Raw genomic sequence first — 21,338 nt, forward strand, 5'->3', positions numbered from 1 at the left:
GTGCATAACATATAAAATGTTGAAACTGAGACATGTTGTTTTATGAAAAATATCGCTTCATTTTGAATGTAACACCAACCACATAAGGTCGATGAGTATTATTGAATTAATTTATAATATATATATTTATTCACCAAATATACAGTTCATATTGGCTAAATCAATTCAATTCAATTCAATTCAATTCAATTCAATTCAATTCAATTCAATTCAATTTTATTTATATAGCGCCAAATCACAACAAAAGTCGCCTCAAGGCGCTTCATAGATACAGAGAAAAACCCAACAATCATATGACCCCCTATGAGCAAGCACTTTGGCGACAGTGGGAAGGAAAAACTCCCTTTTAACAGAAAGAAACCAGGCTCAGGGAGGGGCGGCAATCTGCTGCGACCGGTTGGGGTGAGAGAAGGAAGACAGGATAAAAGACATGCTGTGGAAGAGAGACAGAGGTTAATAACAGATATGATTCAATGCAGAGAGGTCTATTAACACATAGTGAGTGAGAAAGGTGAATGGAAAGGAAAAACTCAATGCATCATGGGAATCCCCCAGCAGCCTAAATCAGGAGATAACAAGGTGTAAACGTGAACGTTTGTTATACATTAGTGCTTAAATATTTATAACCCTGTTTCCATCATGGGAACTTTCCTCACATACTAAGAACCATTCGAGTGACTCGGGGGTTTTTTTAAAGGCGTGGATCAGGGTCTAAATGAAGTTCTGGAAATTGAACATTGTGATCAACATTGTGGCATGCATGGGAAACAATCAACCACTAGAGGGCAAACTTTTATCTATAATCATGAGAAGATCCAGTGTGGGGGGGGGGGGGTTTCACCCTTTTTTCAGCACCCCAAGATGCTGAGCTGATTACCTTAGCAAACGTTTGCTGTGATAGTTGGATCATAATAGAAATTTCACTGATACATTTTCAGACACTGCTGACAAATTGTATAAAATTATGCAAAGCAGTGGCTAAAAGATGGTTTCCCCTTTCTTCTGTAGTTTGCACAGATATGTGACAGAAAGATGAGGTCTTTGTCAGGGTTTCTGATGACGAACTGCAAGAAAACTGCAGCTTCTAGGTGTAACAGTATATCATCTTTGTCCTCACTGACCCTGTGTGTTGCAGTCCCTTGTTGCTCTTTCGTTGCTTCTCCCCCGCCTTCTCCATCCCTACACTCATCCTCACCCACCCCATCTCTTCCTTGGCTGAGACCGGCTGGCTGGCACTATTATCAATTCTTTCTGTCAGCATGCCTGCAACAAAAAAAAAAAAGAAAAAAAAAAGCTTACGTCACAGTCATTACTGGCCCTATAAAAGTCAGAGTGATGCAGATTCACTGTGCAGTCGGCCCGGCAACATTCACAGACACAGAGCAGCCCGTCTCACTAGTCATGGCTTCCGCAGGCTTTGACCCTTACTTTTCTTCTGCTTACAAGAAGAGGGGAGTTGTGCGCAGCGGAGGATATGGGACTGGTGGAGGGGGAGCAGCTAGGTCTGTCTACTCCACCCACTCTGCCCCAGTAACTTCCTATGCATCTTCACGCAGAAGTTATCCTGCATACGCCCGAGCTACTTCCAGCTACTCCACCATTCTTTCTGCTCCTGTGCTTGCACCTGCTCCTGAGCTACGCCTTGACCAAGCAGCCCAAGTCAGCTCTGAGTTCAAAGCAGTAAGGACCCAGGAGAAGGCTCAGCTGCAAGACCTGAATGACCGCTTTGCAAGCTTTATTGAGAGGGTCCATGAACTTGAGCAGCAGAACAAGTTGCTGGAGACTGAGCTCCTGCTGCTTAGGCAAAGGCAGACGGAGCCATCCAACATTCGGGCCCTGTATGAGCATGAGATCCGCCAGCTCCGTGTAGCTGTGGAAGAGGCCCGCCATGAGAAGCAAGCAGCCCAGGACCACAGGGATCAGATGGAGGATGTGCTGAGGAACCTGCAGAAACAGTATGAGGAGGAAGTGCTTGGCAGAGAGGAGGCCGAGGGCAGGCTCATGGATGCCAGGAAGGGAGCAGATGAAGCCACACTGGGCCAGGCCGAGCTTGAGAAACGAGTCGAGACCCTGCTGGAGGAGCTGACCTTCCTGAAGCGTCTCTGTGAGAGTGAGATTGCGGAGCTGCAGGCCCAAATCCAGTACAGCGCAGAGGTGTCAGTGGAGATGGAGGTTGCCAAACCGGACCTGTCTGCTGCCCTCCGTGACATCCGAGTGCAGTACGAGAAGCTGGCACAGCGCAACCTGCAGTCAGCCGAAGAATGGTTCTGCAACAAGATGAATGTCATGACAGTGGGCGCCACTCGCACCACGGAGACTGCACGCAGTGCCAAAGATGAAGTTGGAGAGTACCGCCGGTTGCTTAAAGCCAAAATGCTGGAGATTGATGCCTGCCGCGAGATGAACCAAGCTCTGGAAAACCAACTACAGGAAGTGGAGGAGAAACAGAGTGGTGAGATTGCTGCACTGCAGGTGAGGCACAGAAACAAAGGAAGTGCAGTGACCTCTGTCTCTTTCCTGTGATAAAAAAAAAAAGAAGTGATCCTTTGTTATTTTCTGTTACTCAGAGGAGTCACAGAGCAGATATTTAACTTATGTACATATAACATTTCTCTTTGTACAGGATACAATATGTGAACTGGAAGAAGAGCTGAGGGCAAACAAAAATGACATGGCTCGCTACTTGAAAGATTACCAGGACCTTCTGAATGTGAAGATGGCACTGGATATCGAAATTGCTGCATACAGGTAAGTGTCTTATACATAGTGTCCCACTGTCTTATATACTGGATGGTAATTGTGGAATACACAATAAAATGGGTAATTAGGCATCTCATCTTCTTGTAATGTGTGCTTTATCCTATCAGGAAGCTTCTTGAGGGAGAAGAGAATCGTTTGAATGTGGCAGGACCGATTTCTGTCACTGGGTACTCCCAAGCCATGTTTTCTGCTCCGTCCTATGGAAGAACGCAGATCTCCATGCATTCTCAGCTGAGCTCTGCAGCTCCATACCTGCTGAGCTCCCGCCTGTATACTACATCGCTGCCCACAGAGGAGACAATATCTGCAAGCCAAGCACAGCAGGCAGAGGCTAGCCCTCCCGAAGAGGAGGAAGAAGAGCAGGTGGAAGAGGAAGAGAAAGCTGAAGAAGAAGAAAAGGAGGAAGAAGAGGCAGAGCAGGAGGAAGGGGGGGAAGAAGAGGAGGAGGAGACAGCAGAGAAGGAAGGAGAAGAAGAAGAGGGAGAGAAGGAGGAAGAGGCAGATGCAGAAGGTTAGTGTGGTAAATTTCCATGTATGCCCCTGTGCGTGTCCCTGTGTGTATGTAGTGGGAAACTAATGTGACCTTTTATCTTTCTTCACCTCATTTTCATTGTGAAGAGGCTGAAGCAGAGGATGGAGAAAAAGAAGATGAGGAGGAAGGAGGAGAGGACGGCCAGCCTGAAGATGAGGAAGATGCCGAACAGAAAGAAACAGAGGGCGATGAAGAGGGTGAGAAGGAGGAAGAAACTGTAAAAGAAGAGGAAGCAGAGGCTGAAGAGAAAAATAGGAAAACAACAGATAAAAAAGTCTAACTTTACTCATTTTAAAAACAAAGTGCTAGCCTGTAGCTAAAAGGATGTTCCAAATCCTCTGGTGCTCCTATTTGCTCTGATGTCTCATTCAAACCAAATGAAAATATCTTAAAAAAGTGCTGGTGACCTTCACCTCTGTGTGGTCGACACGAGTGAAAGCTTGTACCTGAAAGCATGTATGCACAGGTACACTCTGCAAAAGATTAAAAAAAATGTATTTACAAAGACAGGATGTGTCAGGAGTAGGAATTCTGCTTGGTGGAGAAATGTTTGCTGGTGCTTTACCTTAACCAAAATATGCTTATGTAACTGCCTTGTATGTGCAATAGCCTTCAAGTCCATCGTGTGCTGCATTAAACTCCAATAAAGCCTTGAAGCCTTCTTAACCAGAAGCTATCTCCTGGATTTTCATTTTTCCATACAAAAATAATTTGCAATGGTGTGTTAAATCGAGTCACATTTAGCATAAATAAAACGCATAAAAAGAAAATCATATTCAGTGTCCAAGTCCTGTGACTCACTTGCACATGTCAGGATGGAAATTTTTCCTTCCTAATTAGCCCCTGAGCTTCTTTTTCTTTCATTCAGAGTCTTAAAGCAAAATGCTACTATTGCACTAGAATGTTAATGGAGGTTAATGGAAAAGTACAGAAATGGCAGCCAGAGGGCCTTGCTTCTGTTCACCACGATAAATCAGCTCACAACTGACTGAGAGGAGGAGGGCTGCAGCAAACCAGCACGGTCAGCAAGTCTGGATCATCTTAGGTCTTATTCAGCAAAAAAAAGAAAAAAACCCACACACCAGTCCACAATTAAAATGCATGAAAAACAACACACGACACAATAAATTTTCAGTGTATCGGGCAAGCATTAATCTTTTAGCTTTTCAACATGACAAAGCCAATAAAGTCTCCTTAGATTTCCAGTAACTTGTGAAACCAAAGGCTGGTGTTAACGAATTGTGTTAAGCTGGCGTTTTAGGCTTTTTAAGTCAGCAGGTCGTCCGCTGTCCCGTCTGTGTTTGATCAGCGAGCTGACACCGGTGTTTTTTTCCTGCTGCCTCACCCTCATCCACATCACTGTCCATAAATCAGGGTGCCCTGAAACCTTTATGACTCAGCTAGTCTGCTGCACCAAAGAATCTGGCAAAGTGTCAGCTCATGCAGAACAGCGAGGAGTGGAGGAAAAAGAGAGAGCAATTTCATTATTTCATTAGGGAGAAAGACAGACAGATTGAGGGTGGACTCGGGGGGTGGGGGCATTGGAATAGCTTGCTGCACTAAAACCTTGACAGAGGACAGACTGTCTTTATCCAGCAAATAGGTGGAGGATTTCAGGGCTTCCTTTAGGCATTTGCAGAGATGCAGTTCTTATCACTTAAGTAAACCCCAAACACACACACACACACACACACAAATGGGACACACAAGTGGTTAGTTAGAAGTGCTGCATCATATAATTTTAAGCACATAATGGCCCTTTTAATTCATTCAGCAGATTTCCTACTCAGTGTCGCATGTATAAAGGCAATGCCCTAAACACTGTGCAGTATCTTTTGCTACTCTCTCGCCATCCCCCATGTCCTCAATTTACCTCACTCGGTGCTACACACACCGCCATCCTCCTCGTTATGTTGCTCTTGGTTGCCACAGTAGAGTCGGTCCAGAGGAGCACTCCGTTTAATTATTAGAAATTCCACTTTAGAGTGAATTTGGCTTTGTGTTACACACACCTTTCACCACTCAGACAGAGCAATACAGCAAATGTTTTTTTTACTGGATTAAAAGACCACTAATTACATACCACTGGGTGGATTGTAACACACAAACCACGCTGCACATAGAATGCTGAAAAGGGTATAAGGCTCCTCGGAGCAGAAATAGTAAACCACCAGTAGGATGTATAGCTATTCTCCCACTTGCCTTCCATACAGCTAGGGAGCCTTGCAAGGTTTTGTGCATGTATGTGCCTACAGCTTGTGTGAAGCAGCTCAGGGCACAGTGGGGCACAGATCCCCTGTAAATGCAGCATATCAAAGCAAGGCTGTATTATTTTTTATCACATTTCATCTCTCAGATACTGACTTTCAGCTCGTGTTTCATCTGTCACATTTGGGCTGTGAACGGACTGGTGTATAAATCTTATGGCCCTCTTCCTCTTCTGGGCATAACACTATGTTAGAGGCAGGGAGGCCTATCACCGGGGCCCACTGGAGACCTCCAAGAGTTACATCCCTTTGATGAAAAAAAGAGAGAGAGAGAGAGAGAAAACAAAGAGCTGGAGGTGCAGCAGGAGATATTGACAAAAACCAAGCTAAAAAAAAGTGTCAGGATTGTACAGTAAGTGTAAACTCTTGTTTTATGATGTAGACGAAATTAACTGATTCAACTTTGTGTCAGATTTAGAAAGAAATTACTAGTCAATAGATATACATCCACTCCCGTGTAAACACCCTGGATCATTTGACATAGTCAACATTAAAAATTGAATATAGACCTTCTGTTATGATCACTATCATTATAATTTCCAAAGGTAAACAAAGAGCTGGAGGTGCAGCAGGAGATATTGACAAAAACCAAGCTAAAAAAAGTGTCAGGATTGTACAGTAAGTGTAAACTCTTGTTTTATGATGTAGATGAAATTAACTGATTCAACTTTGTGTCAGATTTAGAAAGAAATTACTAGTCAATAGATATACATCCACTCCTGTGTAAACACCCTGGATCATTTGACATAGTCAACATTAAAAATTGAATATAGACCTTCTGTTATGATCACTATCATTATAATTTCCAAAGGGTAAAAATCTCAGGAGTAATAGTGGTTTGTAGATTGTTACAAATATCATGAAAGTATCGATAATTTCAATATCAATGCCGATATTGGTATCGGCTCAATACTAGGGTGACTGATACGACCAAAATTTGCAGTCTGGCACAGCACTAATCTACAAAGCAGAATCCCAGCATTACTAATCTTTTGTGGTCTTTTATGGAATATTAATTAAGTTGTTTTGTTAAAACAAAAAGCTGCACTTTGATACACTCTGGTGTACATGCATAAGAAAACATGAGCATGAACTCTTTTTTTTTTTTAAATCACTGCAGGAATGAATGCTTTCCATGTCTTTGGAAAGATGGTGTTTTCACCTTGAAAGCAGCACTTGTCGTCCAGATTATGGGTTTTAAATTGTGGGTGGGCGGGCATGTGCTCCCAGGCTCCGGTCCAGACAGTGATTGTGGTGGCACTGCAGTCTGTCTTTTTCTCTTTTTTTTGGATGGATGTTAAACACGGAAATCTGGATAAGAGTTGCAGCTCCCTCTGCTGATCTGAGAGAATGGTCTAATTAAAAAGCCTGTGTCAAAAGAGCCCTCACGCTGGCCTGGAAGGCAGCAGGCAGAGACCATTTCATTTAAAGAGGTTGCAAACTCCAGTTCTATAAATAGATTCTCATGTGTACATACAGCTTAGCTTCAATTTTCAGATGGCCTCATGCACCCACTTTCAGTGCTACAAAGAATGCTTCAGTGAGTCAGATGGAGACAAATGGGAAAGCCTCAGGGTGCATCCCTTCTCTTGCATCACAACCTGAAAATGAGATGTTAGGCATGTGGATACAAATGTGCTGAAGCTTGCTTAGACTATACCTGTGAAAGTGGAGGGTGTGATCACATATATTGACACTGTATATTTCCTTAAGTCATGTGAGGGCTACATTTATCGTCCTGTGGAAATAACACTGTTTATCTAATTAGGATCTTTGCACAGGAAATGTGGTGACACGTCAGCAGGCTTCAAAAGCATGCAGCAAACATGAGAAACAGAAGCTTTTTTTTTTTTTCAAAACTACAAATGTCTCAGAAAAAGAAACAACAGAGAAAGTCAACAGGAGCCGGTGCCCCAGGATGTAGAGTTGTCATGCACTGGCAGGGCATTGACCTATCCTCAAAGAGCTGCTGGACTGAGCAATTACCTGTATCTGCAGCCTGACAGCCAGGTGGATGCCCAACCCCAATTTGCCTTTGGCATCTTGTGGTTCTGGCTGTGGACCTATAAATCCATTAAGCCTTTTTTGTCAACTTGTGTTTCAGGAACTGAACCGCCTTCCCTCAGAGGGGGCAGTGCGACTCTGTGCTCAGATCCCTTCCACTTAGAAGTCTCTGAGGCCTCCGTGCTTTCCTCACATTATACTAGAAAATCAGAATTCACTGAGTTTAGTAATTCCCGACGCTGAGGAAAAGTCAACTCAGGTCAAGCTTTATAACACTTCATACATATGGATGCCCATTGTGCTTCATCTTTGTGCATGCCGCAAAAAACAAAACAAAATGCACACACACGGGCATATGCGTTCAAGCTTTTCCCTGCAGAAAAAAACTCATCAAAAGCCAGAGCAAATGCAGCAGAAAATAACAAGGTGGACGCTGGATTGAGAGCTTATTTATTATTATTTCAGCTGTCTGTCATACTAGATGCACATTCATCTGTCCGACGATACACTGAGAGGCAATGTAAACGGATAGTGTATCCCGCAATAAAGACAAAAACATTACTGCTAGCTCTGATTTTTTTTTTATCTACCATATCAGCAGCACATCCTCATCACCAGGACAACTTCTTTGCTTTCATGTAGGAAGCTGAGAACAAACAGTGTTTATGTCCCAGCTGTTGTGGCTCTGAGCTGCTTGTGCAACCTGTTTCCATTTACTTTGCACATGTGCACATGGCTGGATTATAAACTGTTTTATTTCCAGAAAAAGGAGGCTTTATTATCAAAATACTGCACCTAGTCAAAGAGTAGCGCAGGCGTCTGCCTGACCTGATCTAAATGAGACAATGAGGGCAAAAGGGGTTTCTAGTAAGGAACAGGCTGTCTCCTTCTATTGCTTATGGAGCATTAAACTTCAGGTGAACTCTGGGGTTCAGTCAGCTTGTAACTCGGTCTCTCGCGCTCTCTCTCTTTCAAACACACACACTAACACACCAGTGCACGCAGACACCCATCTAAATTTCATGATTTCTCCTTATGGAGGAAGAGCAGAAGTACATATTTAAAAAAATACCATGGCAGACCATAAATGTGACTCAAGAATGAGGCTTATCTATAGTACTGCAATAGCAGACAGCAGTCAGGTGATGGCACTGTTGCATTCCTTTTTGCAAGCTTGAGTGTTTTCTTTATAACTTCCCAAAAGCAACTCTTTACATTTCATATGAGAGATTTTGCCCAAAGCACAAGAAGAATCAGAGGCAAAAAGGGCACGAGCAGATGCGAACACCCTCCTACAATGAATTCAGCGAGCACCTACGGCTCAGCCAGAAATAGGTCACAATAATCATCTGTAACGGCTCAAGTCATAACCTTGAAAATTCAGTTACAAAATACATCCCTGGTCCCCAGTATTCTGGATGGCCTCAGTCAGTGTACTTAAACCATTTAGCTCTGTAAAACTGGTTAAACTTACAGCAGAAAGAAAACATGCACAGTCACTCAAAATCCTATCAACTAAGAGCAGAAATGCTTTCCGGCTTTAATTAATTACAGTTTTGTCTATAGGCTTATAAAGTGCTATTTTGTAGTTCCCATATGTTTAATAGTCCCCCACACCACCACCACCACCCTTTTTTAAATAACAGCTTCTAATCAGACTGCTCTGCATTAGTAATAATTCATTACAAGCTGTGTTCAAAAAAGAGACACATCACAATAGATGGGGGACAGAATAATGGAAATTGTCCTGGTACAACAAAAGCACCACGGCTGAACATTACTGACAGCACCATTTGGTTGACCAGTGGCAGCAGAAAAATAAACACATATGACGGGCAAACAAAAGGCTGAATGGGCTACCAGATCTCAGAGCCAACAGCTGTAAATTACTTCAGTGGGTAGGGGATGGGAAGGCAAAGGGAGGGGAAAGGGTGAAGTCTCATCTCACTGATGGACAAATCAGCAGTTGTGTTTTCTGGCATTGCCTCCATAGGCTTCTCCTAATTTTGTGGCTTGCATGGAATGGGCCACAGTTAAATCAGATATAGTCTTGACTATGAGAGCATAACTAGAGAGGGGCCGAACAATCCAAATATCAGTAGTACCAATACCAACGCTGATATTGGTATTGATACTAGCATGACAGGATCAATATTTTGTTTCTTTCCCAAAGTCAGTATGCAGCCCACAGGATTGTGATAAATAAATATTTGTTTTTTGAAAATGAAAAAATATGCTAAATATACTATTAAAATGTCTATAGCCTATAACACATTTAAACAACAGAACTTGGCCCTAAGTGCTTTAAAGACAGGCTCATTTATATTCCACGTCTCCAAAAACATAGTTTCAAAAATAAATGAACATTTGAAAGGTGTGTTTTGTTGTGCTAATTGTTGTGGAAAATAAAAAGCAAAGTGTATAAAATTGTTCAAATGTGTGAAGAACTTGTAATTGGATGATAAGTCATGACACAGTGATCTCCCTCATGTAAGCTGCCTTTAAGGTATAAGTATCATTCTCGGTATTGGTATACCGATACTGGTACCAACATTTGCAGTATCACACAGTGCTGAGCACCACCAGCTGCAGCAGGGACTCTGCAGTTCAATCTCATTTTGAATTAAAAAACAATAACCTGGCTATCATTTATTTATTGCTCATCAGTGATTTATAACTCTGTCTTCAATTAATTATTCCTCTGTAAGATTGTCAACTTGTGAGGCAGTGGCCTCCTGAAACCGACACTATCGGGAGTCACTGGAGCAAAGCGAGAGATAGTTCAGTCTTCTCTAATTTCCCCGAATTCAATTTGAAGCTCATTTGAGGATTTATGAGGAACTGTTAAAGTTATCGATTGACTGATGGCGAGAGCAAAATAGCTGCTGGGACTAAGGTTGCCTGGGACAACTACCTCCCCTTGATGAAATAAGTCCCTGCGGTGTATTGTGGGACTGCCCTGCGTTGTATTGCGCTGGGGGTTGGGGGTTAGCTCGTCAAGTGAATGGTTCACGCCTATCCCGCTCTCTCCTCTCTCGGCCGTGTTGTGCCCTCCTCTCCCCTCCCCGTGAACAAGTTATGATGGCGGAACTGTAGATCTCGGGACGAGCAGGAGTGCACCGCCCGCCCTCGGTTAGCAAGTGTATATACTTATTTATTTATCCACCCAACTTCACGTCTTCCCCCTCAGCTATGACCCGCTGGATTCCTACTAAAAAAGAGAAGTACGGAGTGGGTAAGTGTTTGTATTTAACTACGTGCCCACCACCCCTCTTTATTATTTTCTTTTGCTAGTGAACAACTCTCCGCGTTAACTCCCAGAAACTCCACCAACTTCAAGAGGGACAAGAGTCGGGAAGTTGGGAAACTTAAGTTACTGGCGACTTTGTTGCTGTTGTTGTTTGTGACCTGAAGTGATTGTTACCACACTGTTGCCCAACTGGGTTTCACAAGCTTCCCTGTAGGGGCTTGTTCTCCCGTTTGTCCCTCTGTGCAGTTTGGTTTTAAGTGAGAAATTATTTACAGTTCAGTTACTACAATGTGCGAGGAGAAATGGGGGAAGAGCCGGGAGTTCAGTGAACGTATCAGCCATTCTTGAGTTTATAATCCCGCCGAGCTGAAGCTGTGCTGTAGTTAAGGTGAACTTGAATGAATCGTCATTTTGCTGAAAGGTCCTTTCCTTCAAGGACTCCTGTCGGGCCCCCACATGGGATCCGCTGCTGTGACTGCATGCCTCATGTGAGATAGTGGAGGAATGTTATTTGCATAGGCACGAGAGGAACTTTGTGGACAAGTGGCATTTGGCTACATTTACATAAGACTGTAATGTGTCAATGCAGTGGACCATGACCACGTAGCATATGTTTGTGGTCCTCACGACTGTATTTTACACTTAAGTTTGTTAAACTAAGGTGTGGCCCTTCCACCTGTGTGTGTGTGTGTGTGTGAGCTTGCAGTTTACTTTGCATGTATGAATGCATACACGTATGCTCGTGCTATCAGGTACCAGTTATCCACGCCCTCAAGGCAAATCAGCACAACTGTTGTCTCTGTTAGGAATCCCTTTGATGTTTACTGTAAAGATTTTATAGCCTACACAGGTTGTCTGGTCATCGGTTTCTTCCCTGAGTCACTGCTGGATCTTTTGCTTTAAGCTACAGACACTCACCAATATCGCTTCCTGGTGTACTACACACATGAGAGTGAATATATCTGGTGTCTTTTTTTTCTTCTTCTCTGGATGAATCACAGCTTAGGACTGAAATACCTTGGCTGTGTTCTCTAACCTGGATCCCCCGCCCATGACTTTATTTTGGCTTTAAATAAAATGTTCTGTGCTCGATTTGCTGTTGTGACTAAAAATATTTCTAAGCCACAATTCTAAGGCCGCATGTGTTTCTCTGCACACAAACTCTGCCTTTTGGTTTGCATGTGACCTTGTTTTAGCAGCTGATATCGAGGAATATATATATATATATGTTAATCCTTTTAGATCCCAGTGTGTTTTTCAAAACCGTATCTCTGATTGATTGCGTAGATGGTGCCATTCTCCTGACATTATTTTTCTTGCCCCAGAAACAAGGCAGGAGTCACTAACATTGTACGTAATCCTTAAAATGCCATCAGACCCCCGTACAAGGGCTTACATTTTTAATCCGATTAGTTAACCAAGGCTGTGCTCAAATACGGGCAACTACACTTTTTTGGATGAAAGAAGAGATTGTAAGGGTTCTGATCATATCAGTTATATCACACTAGTTAATGGGGAAATGTGAATAATAAGGAGCTTAAGAGCTGTAATGGTGAATTTGTGACACTGTCATAATAGGATAGCTTCATATTTTTTATATCCAGAAGAGAAACGCTGCCCTGGAGGCTCAAAGGCATTGAAATCACCAGGTCTTGGGGAGTGATGACACATGTGTGGCTCCAGAGGGAGCTCTGGAAAATCTGGTAAATTACCTCAGGTGATGGCAGTTGAGTCAGCATCAGTCGGGACTTCACGTCTGAGGAAGAAGAAAAAAACCTGGAGGTACGGAATACAGAACGACCAATACATTTAAATTCCCGGCTAATATTGGCCTGCTTCAGATATGCCACTGTTGGTGTGTATGCTGTGTATTATGTGCGCCGACAAGGAAATATAATGCAGGAGAAGATGCTTGGGGTATTTTACGAATGAAATTCACACAGTTTATCCAGTAGAGCAGCGTTGACTTCATTGTTTTTATGCTAATGACACATCGCAGCTGGTGCCTGCCTTTTTATTGTAAACTGTGACCAGTTTTTGAAGTGACCCTGTTGTTACAATGACTCTATTATAATTTTTTTCTTCCTGTTTCACTATAAATGCTGTGTGTTCAGTACAGCGTAGTACTGTGATAGTTTGTATGGAGATATTTTATCGATGCAGGGACACGAAAGATCTATGTTTTATAAAGTAAATGGGATACTACAAACAAGAGGGCTCATCTAATGCACCACCACACTGAGAGAATGTTAGTGGAGCTGACGTACACTAAATTGACTCAAGTGAAAAATTATCTATCACTGGACACACTTACAGAGCAACTGCCTAATTCAGAACACGCTAATGGCTCAGTCACACAAATGAAAATAGGACACTAGCCTCCTTACGTCTATGAAGTCTAGCTTATGGCAACATTTATGGCAGGTTTTAGTGACAGTGTTGGCACGTTTGACTCATTTTACAACAATAAAAAGACTGGGGTAAGATAACTTTATCTTATTGGATGAAACCAAGTTTAACCGTGAGGGCTTAATTTGCAGTTGTTAATTTGCATATGTCTTTGCAATATTCTGTTAAAATGTTAAGAAAAAGGTAAAAATTCTCAATAATATTGTATCTTGAGTGAAGTATCGTGAGTGTATCTGTTGTTTCCCCATACCTACTCTATGCATAGTTAAAGAATATAGGCAGCTATGTTGATAATGGAATTTTCCATGAAATCCATCAAAGTCTTATCAGCACTGGCTGGTAAATCCACTAATATAGTGTGCAGCATGAAAGAAGTTTCTTCGACTTCTGAAGCTGTAGCTCATCTCTGCTTGGAGGTAGATTGGTTGCCAGTCTATACAAGGCTCCTTTAGATTTAGAATAGCATGCCTTTATTGCCTCTGCAAAATGTTGCACAATTAAATTCTGATGTATCTCCTGTTAGCCGTGCATACATACAGAGGAACCACTACGGGGAGAACAAAACCGCTCCATCAGTGCGCCTCCACCCTTGTCAAAGCAGACCTCTCCCACTAGTCTGGAATAAGAACATGAATTTTCTGGCTGTGCTAAATCGAACCTTATCCCTTTTAAGAACTGTCCATTGCGACGCTCACAGTATTATTTGATAACAACACTTACTCGCTGGCGGTACTCATTAAAAGGGCCCCTTCAGAAATGTTTGAAGAGGCCTAAAAATATCGCCTTGAATAATAATGTGTTTCTGAGAAGGGCTTACACTCTTCAAGAAAATGTAATAGACCATCTAAAAATTCTTAAAAGCACAATGTGAAAGTTAGTTTCATTATAACCGTGATGTCTCCCGATAAACTGAGTGGTGCGCTATCGTTTTACGTGCCCTGGGTGCATCAGGTGTCCAAATCAGTCTTGTGTAAGCAGTTTGTTGGCCCACAATGACTGTGAAAATAGCTGTGTCACAGTTATGCTTGTTCACATACATACAAATTTAAGCTGATGAACACCCTTTAGTGCAGGGAAGTCGAGACAGTTCCAGTGAAGTAACAATAAACATTTCTGAGTAACAATAAGCGGCTTGTGTGATAATTGAGTCATAATTGTAAAAGCTGTCTTACAGTTTCTTACAAGCAACACTTCTGCCTCCTCTTATTACCTGAAGTTTTCCTCAGAGAGCTGCCATTCTAGCCACCACAACTTCCACTTGATGAAATTAGGCAATAAATAGCATGTAGCATTTTCTTTAAAATGATGAACCGCTTACTTTTGTTCTCTCTGCTTGCCTGGGGCGGGCGGGGTTGGGGGGTGGAGGTTGTTATTAACAAAATCCACTGGCTTTGCAGCGTAAATACATCACAGTCATTACATCCCCCAGTTTGCCAATCTTGCCATGTCAAACCTAACTGCAGCCGGTGATTTGGAGATAAGTGCTGCCTTCGTTCTCAGTTCGGACAGACTGAACCAATACCTGTTTGCTTTTAAAACGTAATAGCAGATGAATCTCCTTCTTCTTTTACAACCTGGTGAAAGATGTCTGTACTTCTAAGGTTTTTTTAATTTTCTTTTTCTGTTTAATGTTGCAGCAGGGTTTTTTTCCCCCTACCCAAATAAAAAGATGAACCCAAGCTGCTCTAATTTTATCCTTTTTTGCACTTTTTGCTTTGAACTTAAGAATTAACTTTCTGATTTATGGATAACATAAAAAGACTTATTAGCTGGAGCACAGTTTTAAGATCATTTCTGGCTGTCTAGACAAGGAGATGGGAGGCTCGAGGCTTTTCTTGTGAGGCCTTTACCTTTTGAGAAATGCTGCCGGGGGAGAATTGGCTCAAAAGCAAACCTTAATAGACTTACTTATCTAATGGCTTTTTGGAGAGATACTAACTGAACCTGTCCCTGCTTTTGGTAGTGTATGACATTTGTATGCCACAAGAGATACTGGATGTGATACATCACTGAGTGGTAGTTTATAGGAGGAAATAATAATATTTTAGTAGTTGCATCTGAAAAGTGATTTGATTTTGTATAAATGAATATGCTGCCTGTGCATCAAACCCCGTGCAGCGTGGCACTTAGTATTTCTATCCCATTATGGACTTTATGTTATTTTTATTTTTTTTTACTGCACTGAAGGCTTTTCTACATTGAATGCAGAGGATTTGTATAGTAACATTTTCAAGGATTTCTTTCAGAAATTGATTCTTTCATCATTTAAAGCTGTTTTTTTTTCTTTTCTTTTAATGCTGAGTTGTTTTATCTTGGTCATGCAATGGTCCTTTCATGCCCAGTCAGCACTAAGAACAATAGATTCTCATTGTATTGTGTTAACTTTGATGAGCTGCCAGCGGCTGCCCAAACTCTTCGACTGGGGTGTTCTTTAATTGTTGGCTAGTGCACCTCTATGGTAAATCATTTAGGGGGAATCAGGCTGACTCTGATTTAACATTAGCATGCTCATTAACTTGAACTTGTGCCGATAGAGCTTTATTGGACTTTACAACAGTAGCTACAGGCTCAGCATTTGAAGTTTAAGAGGAAGACAGGGTGCCTCAGAGTGGCACAGATTAGCTTTGCTGCCAGAGCCCAGACTGATGCTTTTGCTTTAGACAGTGTGGCTCTTGCCAGGCCCGGACACTGTCAAGTTGGTGAATGGCCCATTGTCACTCTTGGCTTGACTAGAGGCAGATGTCATTTTCTTCAGTGCACATATTCTGGCTGCATATATAATTAATTTCCTGGTGATTCATAGTATGCCTGTAACTTCTTTTTAAATACAAAGACGATTCCAAAAAAGTTCAGACTGTGTAAACTGTAAATGAAAAGTGAATGCAATGATTTGCAAATCTCATAAACACATTTTATTCGCAATCGAACATAGAAACCACATCACTTGTTTAAAATGAGAAAATCTACCATTTCAGGAAAAACAAATAAGTTACATTTGAATTTGATGACAGCAACATGTCTCAAAAAAGTTGGGTCAGGGGGGCCATGTTTACTACTGTATAGCGTCCCCTCTTCTATTAACAAAAGTCTGTAAATATCTGGGCGCTGAGGAGACCATTTATTGGACTTTTGGTAGAGGAATGTTGTCCCGTTCTTGTCTGACAGGATTATAGCTGCTCAGCAGTCCCCCATTTCTCATTTCATGATGGGCCAAATGTTTTCAGTTGGTGAAAGGTTTCGGCGACAGACAGGCCAGTTCAGCAACCGGATTCTTCTATTATTAAGTCATGCTATTGTAATAGATGCAGTATGTGGTTTTTGCATTGTCTTGCTGAAAAATGGAAGCCCTAGGCTCAAAAGACATAATCAAAGCTCCCAATTCCATAGACACTAATGGATCCCCAGACCGTCAGAGATACAGGCTTTTTTGCTGAGCAACAGATCGTCCCTCTCTTTTTTTTTTTAGTCGGGAGGACTTACAAGAAGAATTTCAAATTTGGATTAGTCTCACCACAGTTTTCCAGTTTGTCCATTTTAAATGAACTTGGCTCAGAGTAAACAGCAGTGTTTCTGGATCATGTTCACATACAGCTTCTTCTTTGCACAATAGAGCTTTACCCTGCATTTGTCTATGCCACTTGTGGAAGTATTCCTGAGCTCATGCAGTGATTTGCATGACAGAATCATGTCTGTTTTTAATGCAGTGCTGCCTGAGGGCCCAAAGAGCATGGGCATGGAATACTAACTTCCATTGTCCTTGCGCACAGAGATTTCTCCCCATTAACCTCTTTAGCTGCAGTTTTAGCAGCTATTTTTTTTCTTCCCCTTACATCTCCATCCTTTTGTTTCTGCATCCCAACTTCTTTTCTTACAGTGATACATTTTCTCACTTTAAACATTTGAGACTTTGTTCTGTTGTAAATAGAATTGTGTTTCTGAGCTCTACAAAACATTGGAATCTGTTATTATTTACATTTTGCACACCATCTTTTTTTTTTTTTTTTAGATTTGGGATTGGAAAACAACATCTGTCGCTTCTGTTCATGTTCATGTTCAAAAGCAGGAAAAGTTGAACTATTATTAGGTTGCACTAGCTGTCTATTTTGTTGACACAAGGAAGAACCTCACACCTGTCCAGGTGCTCCTAACAAAACAGCCGTCAAAAGCCAACGTGATATTCCAGGAGTTTTTTTTGCGCAGAAATGCAAACAAAGTCTCAAGCAAAAATGTGTTTTATGGAAAGCCGATGAGGAGGAAGTCAAAGAGAAGGAAAAGCAGTCACATTCAGTGATTTGTCAAGTTTTGGTATTCAGACTGAGGTGTGATAAGCTGAGCCAGTTGGAGCGTGCAGTGAAATCTGGCCTCCAGCAACAAGCATTATCACCATGCAAGTCAGGGCAGAGCTCTGCTCATAGTTCCTCCATCTTACTGTGAGAATGAGTGGCTGCGCGTTATTGCAGCTCCCTCAAGTCGTGAATAAGACCTTTGCTACAGTAGTGTTTGCCAAGGTTTCTCTTTTGCAGTTTTATGCGCGCGCGCATGTGTGTGTATATGAGTGAGTGTACATATGTTTTTACGCACAAGCATTTTCTTGTATTAACCCCTCCAATGTCTGTCCTGGTAAACGGCTAAAAAGGAAAAGATAGGAGCTGCCTCCAGGAAAGCTGCAAGGTTAAAAATGAGCACAGGGAGGGGCAGCGCTTGCAGGTGAGTCACTTGGCAGAAACACAGGCTGCAAGTGTAACTGCCGACCAAAGGTCACAGCACGCATGTTATCGGATATAGGGAGAGTCTGATGCTATTGCTTTTTTAGCGGTACTCCTCACGTTTGACACTGAAACTACCTGCTCCGGCGCGGTCTATTTACTGGAACGTTAATCACAGCCCGAAGGCATCCAATTCAATTAAAAATAGCACGAACGCTTTAGAGGTTTGAGTCACATAGGCGTGCTGCACAAACACACTGCCTGCTTTTAGAAAACGCAATAAGATGAGGAATAAATCAAAGATCAAGATCCTCTCTGCTGCGCGTGCGTGCTCTGTGACATGGAGGTTGAATTGGTTTCTTTTTTCCAGTGAGAAACTGCAAACCTCTGATCCAGAACTTCTTTTAAAACAGACTTGCTCCTCTGTGCAATAAGTGATTGAAAAGGGATTTGGGGTTTTTGCAGTAATTCACCGGACCTTGAGGAGGAACAAAACTCGTCAATCAATCTGTCTGCCCGAACCTTTTTATTTAATTTTTTTTGGTTAACAGTTTTTGTTGTGTGTGTGTGTGTGTGTGTGTGTGTGTGTGTGTGTGTGTGTGTGTGTGAGATTCACATTATGAGACAGTCCTGCTTTGTCCTTCAGTGATCTACAATTATGATGCCAGTGGTGAACAGGAGCTGTGTCTACAAGTGGGGGACACGGTGCACATACTTGAGAAATTTGAAGGTGAGCAAGCATAAGCACACAGCAGGCCCCGACACATCCCTCTTTCCCCTAATCTAAAGCAAGCTGACACAGGAACTTAAATGAGATGTTGAACTAACTGGCACTCAGTGTGTTATGCATAGTAATGTAAATGAGTCTATTACATTGTCCTCCTGACATCACTCCTATCTCGCTCTATCCCTCAGTGTAACGTTTTTGTTGGGTAATTTATGTCTTCTTAGGCTGGTATAGGGGCTATGCTCTACGCAGGAAATCACAGAAGGTATGGGCAATAGTGCTATATTATCATCATTGTCTTGGTGTGTATGTGTGTGTGTAATTTACTGATCACTATGAAATTTTTCTTTTTCTTCAGGGCATTTTCCCTGCTTCCTACATCCACTTAAAGGAGGCTACGGTTGAGGGAATAGGGTGAGATCACATATCAGTAAACAGATCATTTTGATGATAATCTGCTCTGCTTTTGGTTTGCTGTCCAGCCTTGTGTTTTGCCAGCAACATAGCAGTGCACTTACAATTATCATAAGTGAGGACTCAGTAATGCTTTTCTTGGCTGTGTAAGGAAACCATCCACCTATTTATCATGTATAGAAAAGCACTTGAATCTATCCAAATTATATGACATGATCTGTGAGTGATGAGCCACTTTTCCAATGTCTTTCTATTCTCTTTTTGTGGCTGGTAGCCAGCAGGAAATAATTATTCCGGCCGATTTACCCCTGGTACAAGAGCTCGGAGCTACTCTGAGGGAATGGGCCCAGATATGGCAGAAGCTGTATGTGGTATGTGGAGACTTTTTTCTTTTATCTGCCACTCTGACTTTAGTACACACAGTTCCGTGCACCTCTGTTTTTCACCCCTTTGACACACTTTTGTTATAAAGTTGCATTGCTCTTCATTCCTCTGAAGAAAGGTATTACTTATAATAAAACCTGTTTACCTGGCAGGAGAACAAGACAATTTTGTTCAGGACTGTGCAGCAGATGGCCTACAGCCTCATCGAATATCGATCTCAGATAGTGTCAGGAACGCTGCCCAAGGATGACCTTGTAGAGCTCAAAAAGAAAGTCACAGCAAAGATTGATTATGGAAACCGGTATGAATCCTTTTTTTTTTTTTTTATCCTTTAGGAACTATTATTGTTGTCAAATCTCCTCAGGTTGTATGGGTGAGCCTTTTAAAATTGCTTCTGTAAACTTATTTGATGCTGTGTTGATCTTCTGGCTTGCTCAGGATTCTGGGTCTGGACCTGGTAGTGCGGGATGAAGCGGGAAACATGCTGAATCCTGACAGGACTAGTACGGTCAGCCTGTTCCGGGCCCATGAGACCGCCTCCCGCAGCGTTGATGACAGGATACAAGAGGAGAAGGCACAGTTCCGATTTGTTGATACTATCACTGGCTGTCAGTTTCATTTAATGTTGTTGTCCACTCACTGTTTCCGGCCTTGTTTTCATCCAGACACGGCTACAGAACCTGGAAATGAGGCGTCAGACTCTTTTCAGTACAGTGCACACCTACAGCTTGTTCATGAACTTGAAAAACTTTGTGTGTAACATTGGAGAAGATGCCGAGCTGCTAATGTCTCTGTATGACCCGGATCAGTCTGAATTCATCAGGTTAGCTTGTTTTTTTGTTTTTTGTTTTTTTTCTCTTAACTCGACAACTAAACAAGTTTGCCGTTCGATAGTTTGCGCTCGTCTATGCCTCTAAAAGTCTATAGAAATGTTCACAATGTTTATATAATTGATCAGAAAACTTTTAAAGAAGTATTAATGGCTCGCAATACTACAACTGCTAAAGTGAAAAATTAGGAATTGCAATTATTTATGTAATGCAATGGGGAAAACAAATGTAATAATGGCTGGAGGTTGTGCATTATCGTCAAATAACTCAGCACAGCTCTGCTTTAAATTAGCACTCAAGGCTGATCGTTGTTAGGCATTCATCTGCTTGCTGGTGTAGAAAACTACCGTCTCTATTTGCTGTTAGACATTATACCCGCATAAATAATGGAAGTGATTAAAGCAACCTTTAAAAAGTAAACATTTTGCTAACTGAATGTTAGACAAATTAGTGGTGCAAAACCTCGAAACAGTCATACTGCCGATGCTCATATCTGACCCACCACGTACAAACGCAACGAGTGGAAATGACACTGTTTTCACTTTACGCTCAGACGTTGAGATCTTGTAGATGGAACATTTTAAGTGCAACAAATAGCTTTAGATCTGGCAGGGCTAAAGCTGAAAGAAGTCAGACTTGGCGAGAAAACCCAGGCTGACCAGCTGACCTCAGTGCCTCACTACATCAGCAGATGGCTGGCAGATATTATTCGTGGTTTGCTGTTTAAGCTGCTGGCCTGCAAGCTCTTATTGTTGTCTCTGCAAGTTGCTTTACAACCCACCTCCATCGTTTCATGCTACTCGTGCTTGGTCTCACTGAAGCTGCCGTCACACACGGAGTGATTCGAATGTTAAGCATCACATTGAACTTCACAGTTGGTTGCTAGTTGAAATTCCGGTTGCCTAGATAGTCCTAAAATGTAGCCTGTCATGCATCACTCTTCAGTATTCAAGGTTCACCTTCTACCAGATTGCAGAAGTTGGAACAGTTTGTTGCCAGGATGGGACGGGTCCTTCAGTATCTGCGCTGCTCTAGTCCGGCATCTCCTGGTGTAG

General features: G+C 42.2%; 2 protein-coding genes across 3 annotated transcripts in view; both read left to right on the forward strand.

Annotated features, from left to right (window-relative positions):
• The first annotated feature begins 1,365 nt into the window (after nt 1–1,365).
• Nucleotides 1,366–7,726, forward strand: neflb (neurofilament light chain b). Its single transcript, XM_013909885.1, has 5 exons — nt 1,366–2,472; nt 2,624–2,748; nt 2,868–3,271; nt 3,379–3,509; nt 7,664–7,726. Exons 1-5 carry the CDS (start codon nt 1,402–1,404, stop codon nt 7,724–7,726), a joined length of 1,794 nt encoding a protein of 597 aa, XP_013765339.1. The 5' UTR covers nt 1,366–1,401.
• Nucleotides 7,727–10,554: 2,828 nt separating this feature from the next.
• The window catches only part of dock5 (dedicator of cytokinesis 5), a 40,579-nt gene continuing 29,795 nt past the window's right edge, over nt 10,555–21,338 (forward strand). For both annotated transcript variants that reach the window (XM_005729590.1, XM_005729591.1), the window contains exons 1-8: nt 10,555–10,798; nt 18,575–18,658; nt 18,880–18,920; nt 19,014–19,069; nt 19,344–19,440; nt 19,606–19,754; nt 19,892–20,027; nt 20,119–20,276. In XM_005729590.1, the coding sequence (XP_005729647.1) occupies nt 10,756–10,798; nt 18,575–18,658; nt 18,880–18,920; nt 19,014–19,069; nt 19,344–19,440; nt 19,606–19,754; nt 19,892–20,027; nt 20,119–20,276 (764 nt within the window). In that variant the 5' untranslated portion in view covers nt 10,555–10,755. The remainder of the gene's footprint in view (nt 10,799–18,574; nt 18,659–18,879; nt 18,921–19,013; nt 19,070–19,343; nt 19,441–19,605; nt 19,755–19,891; nt 20,028–20,118; nt 20,277–21,338) is intronic.

The sequence above is a fragment of the Pundamilia nyererei genome, unplaced genomic scaffold, assembly GCF_000239375.1.
Source record: "Pundamilia nyererei isolate P.nyererei 1_Seehausen unplaced genomic scaffold, PunNye1.0 scaffold00033, whole genome shotgun sequence".
In the NCBI taxonomy this organism is placed as follows: Eukaryota; Metazoa; Chordata; class Actinopteri; order Cichliformes; family Cichlidae; genus Pundamilia; species Pundamilia nyererei.

Bases quoted from the DNA above. Each gene is read 5' to 3' on its own strand.
- neflb (XM_013909885.1), top strand. From the start codon at position 1,402: ATGGCTTCCGCAGGCTTTGACCCTTACTTTTCTTCTGCTTACAAGAAG. The intron at 2,749-2,867 runs GTAAGTGTCTTA...TTATCCTATCAG, and splicing joins ATCGAAATTGCTGCATACAG to GAAGCTTCTTGAGGGAGAAG. The intron at 3,272-3,378 runs GTTAGTGTGGTA...TTCATTGTGAAG, and splicing joins GGAAGAGGCAGATGCAGAAG to AGGCTGAAGCAGAGGATGGA.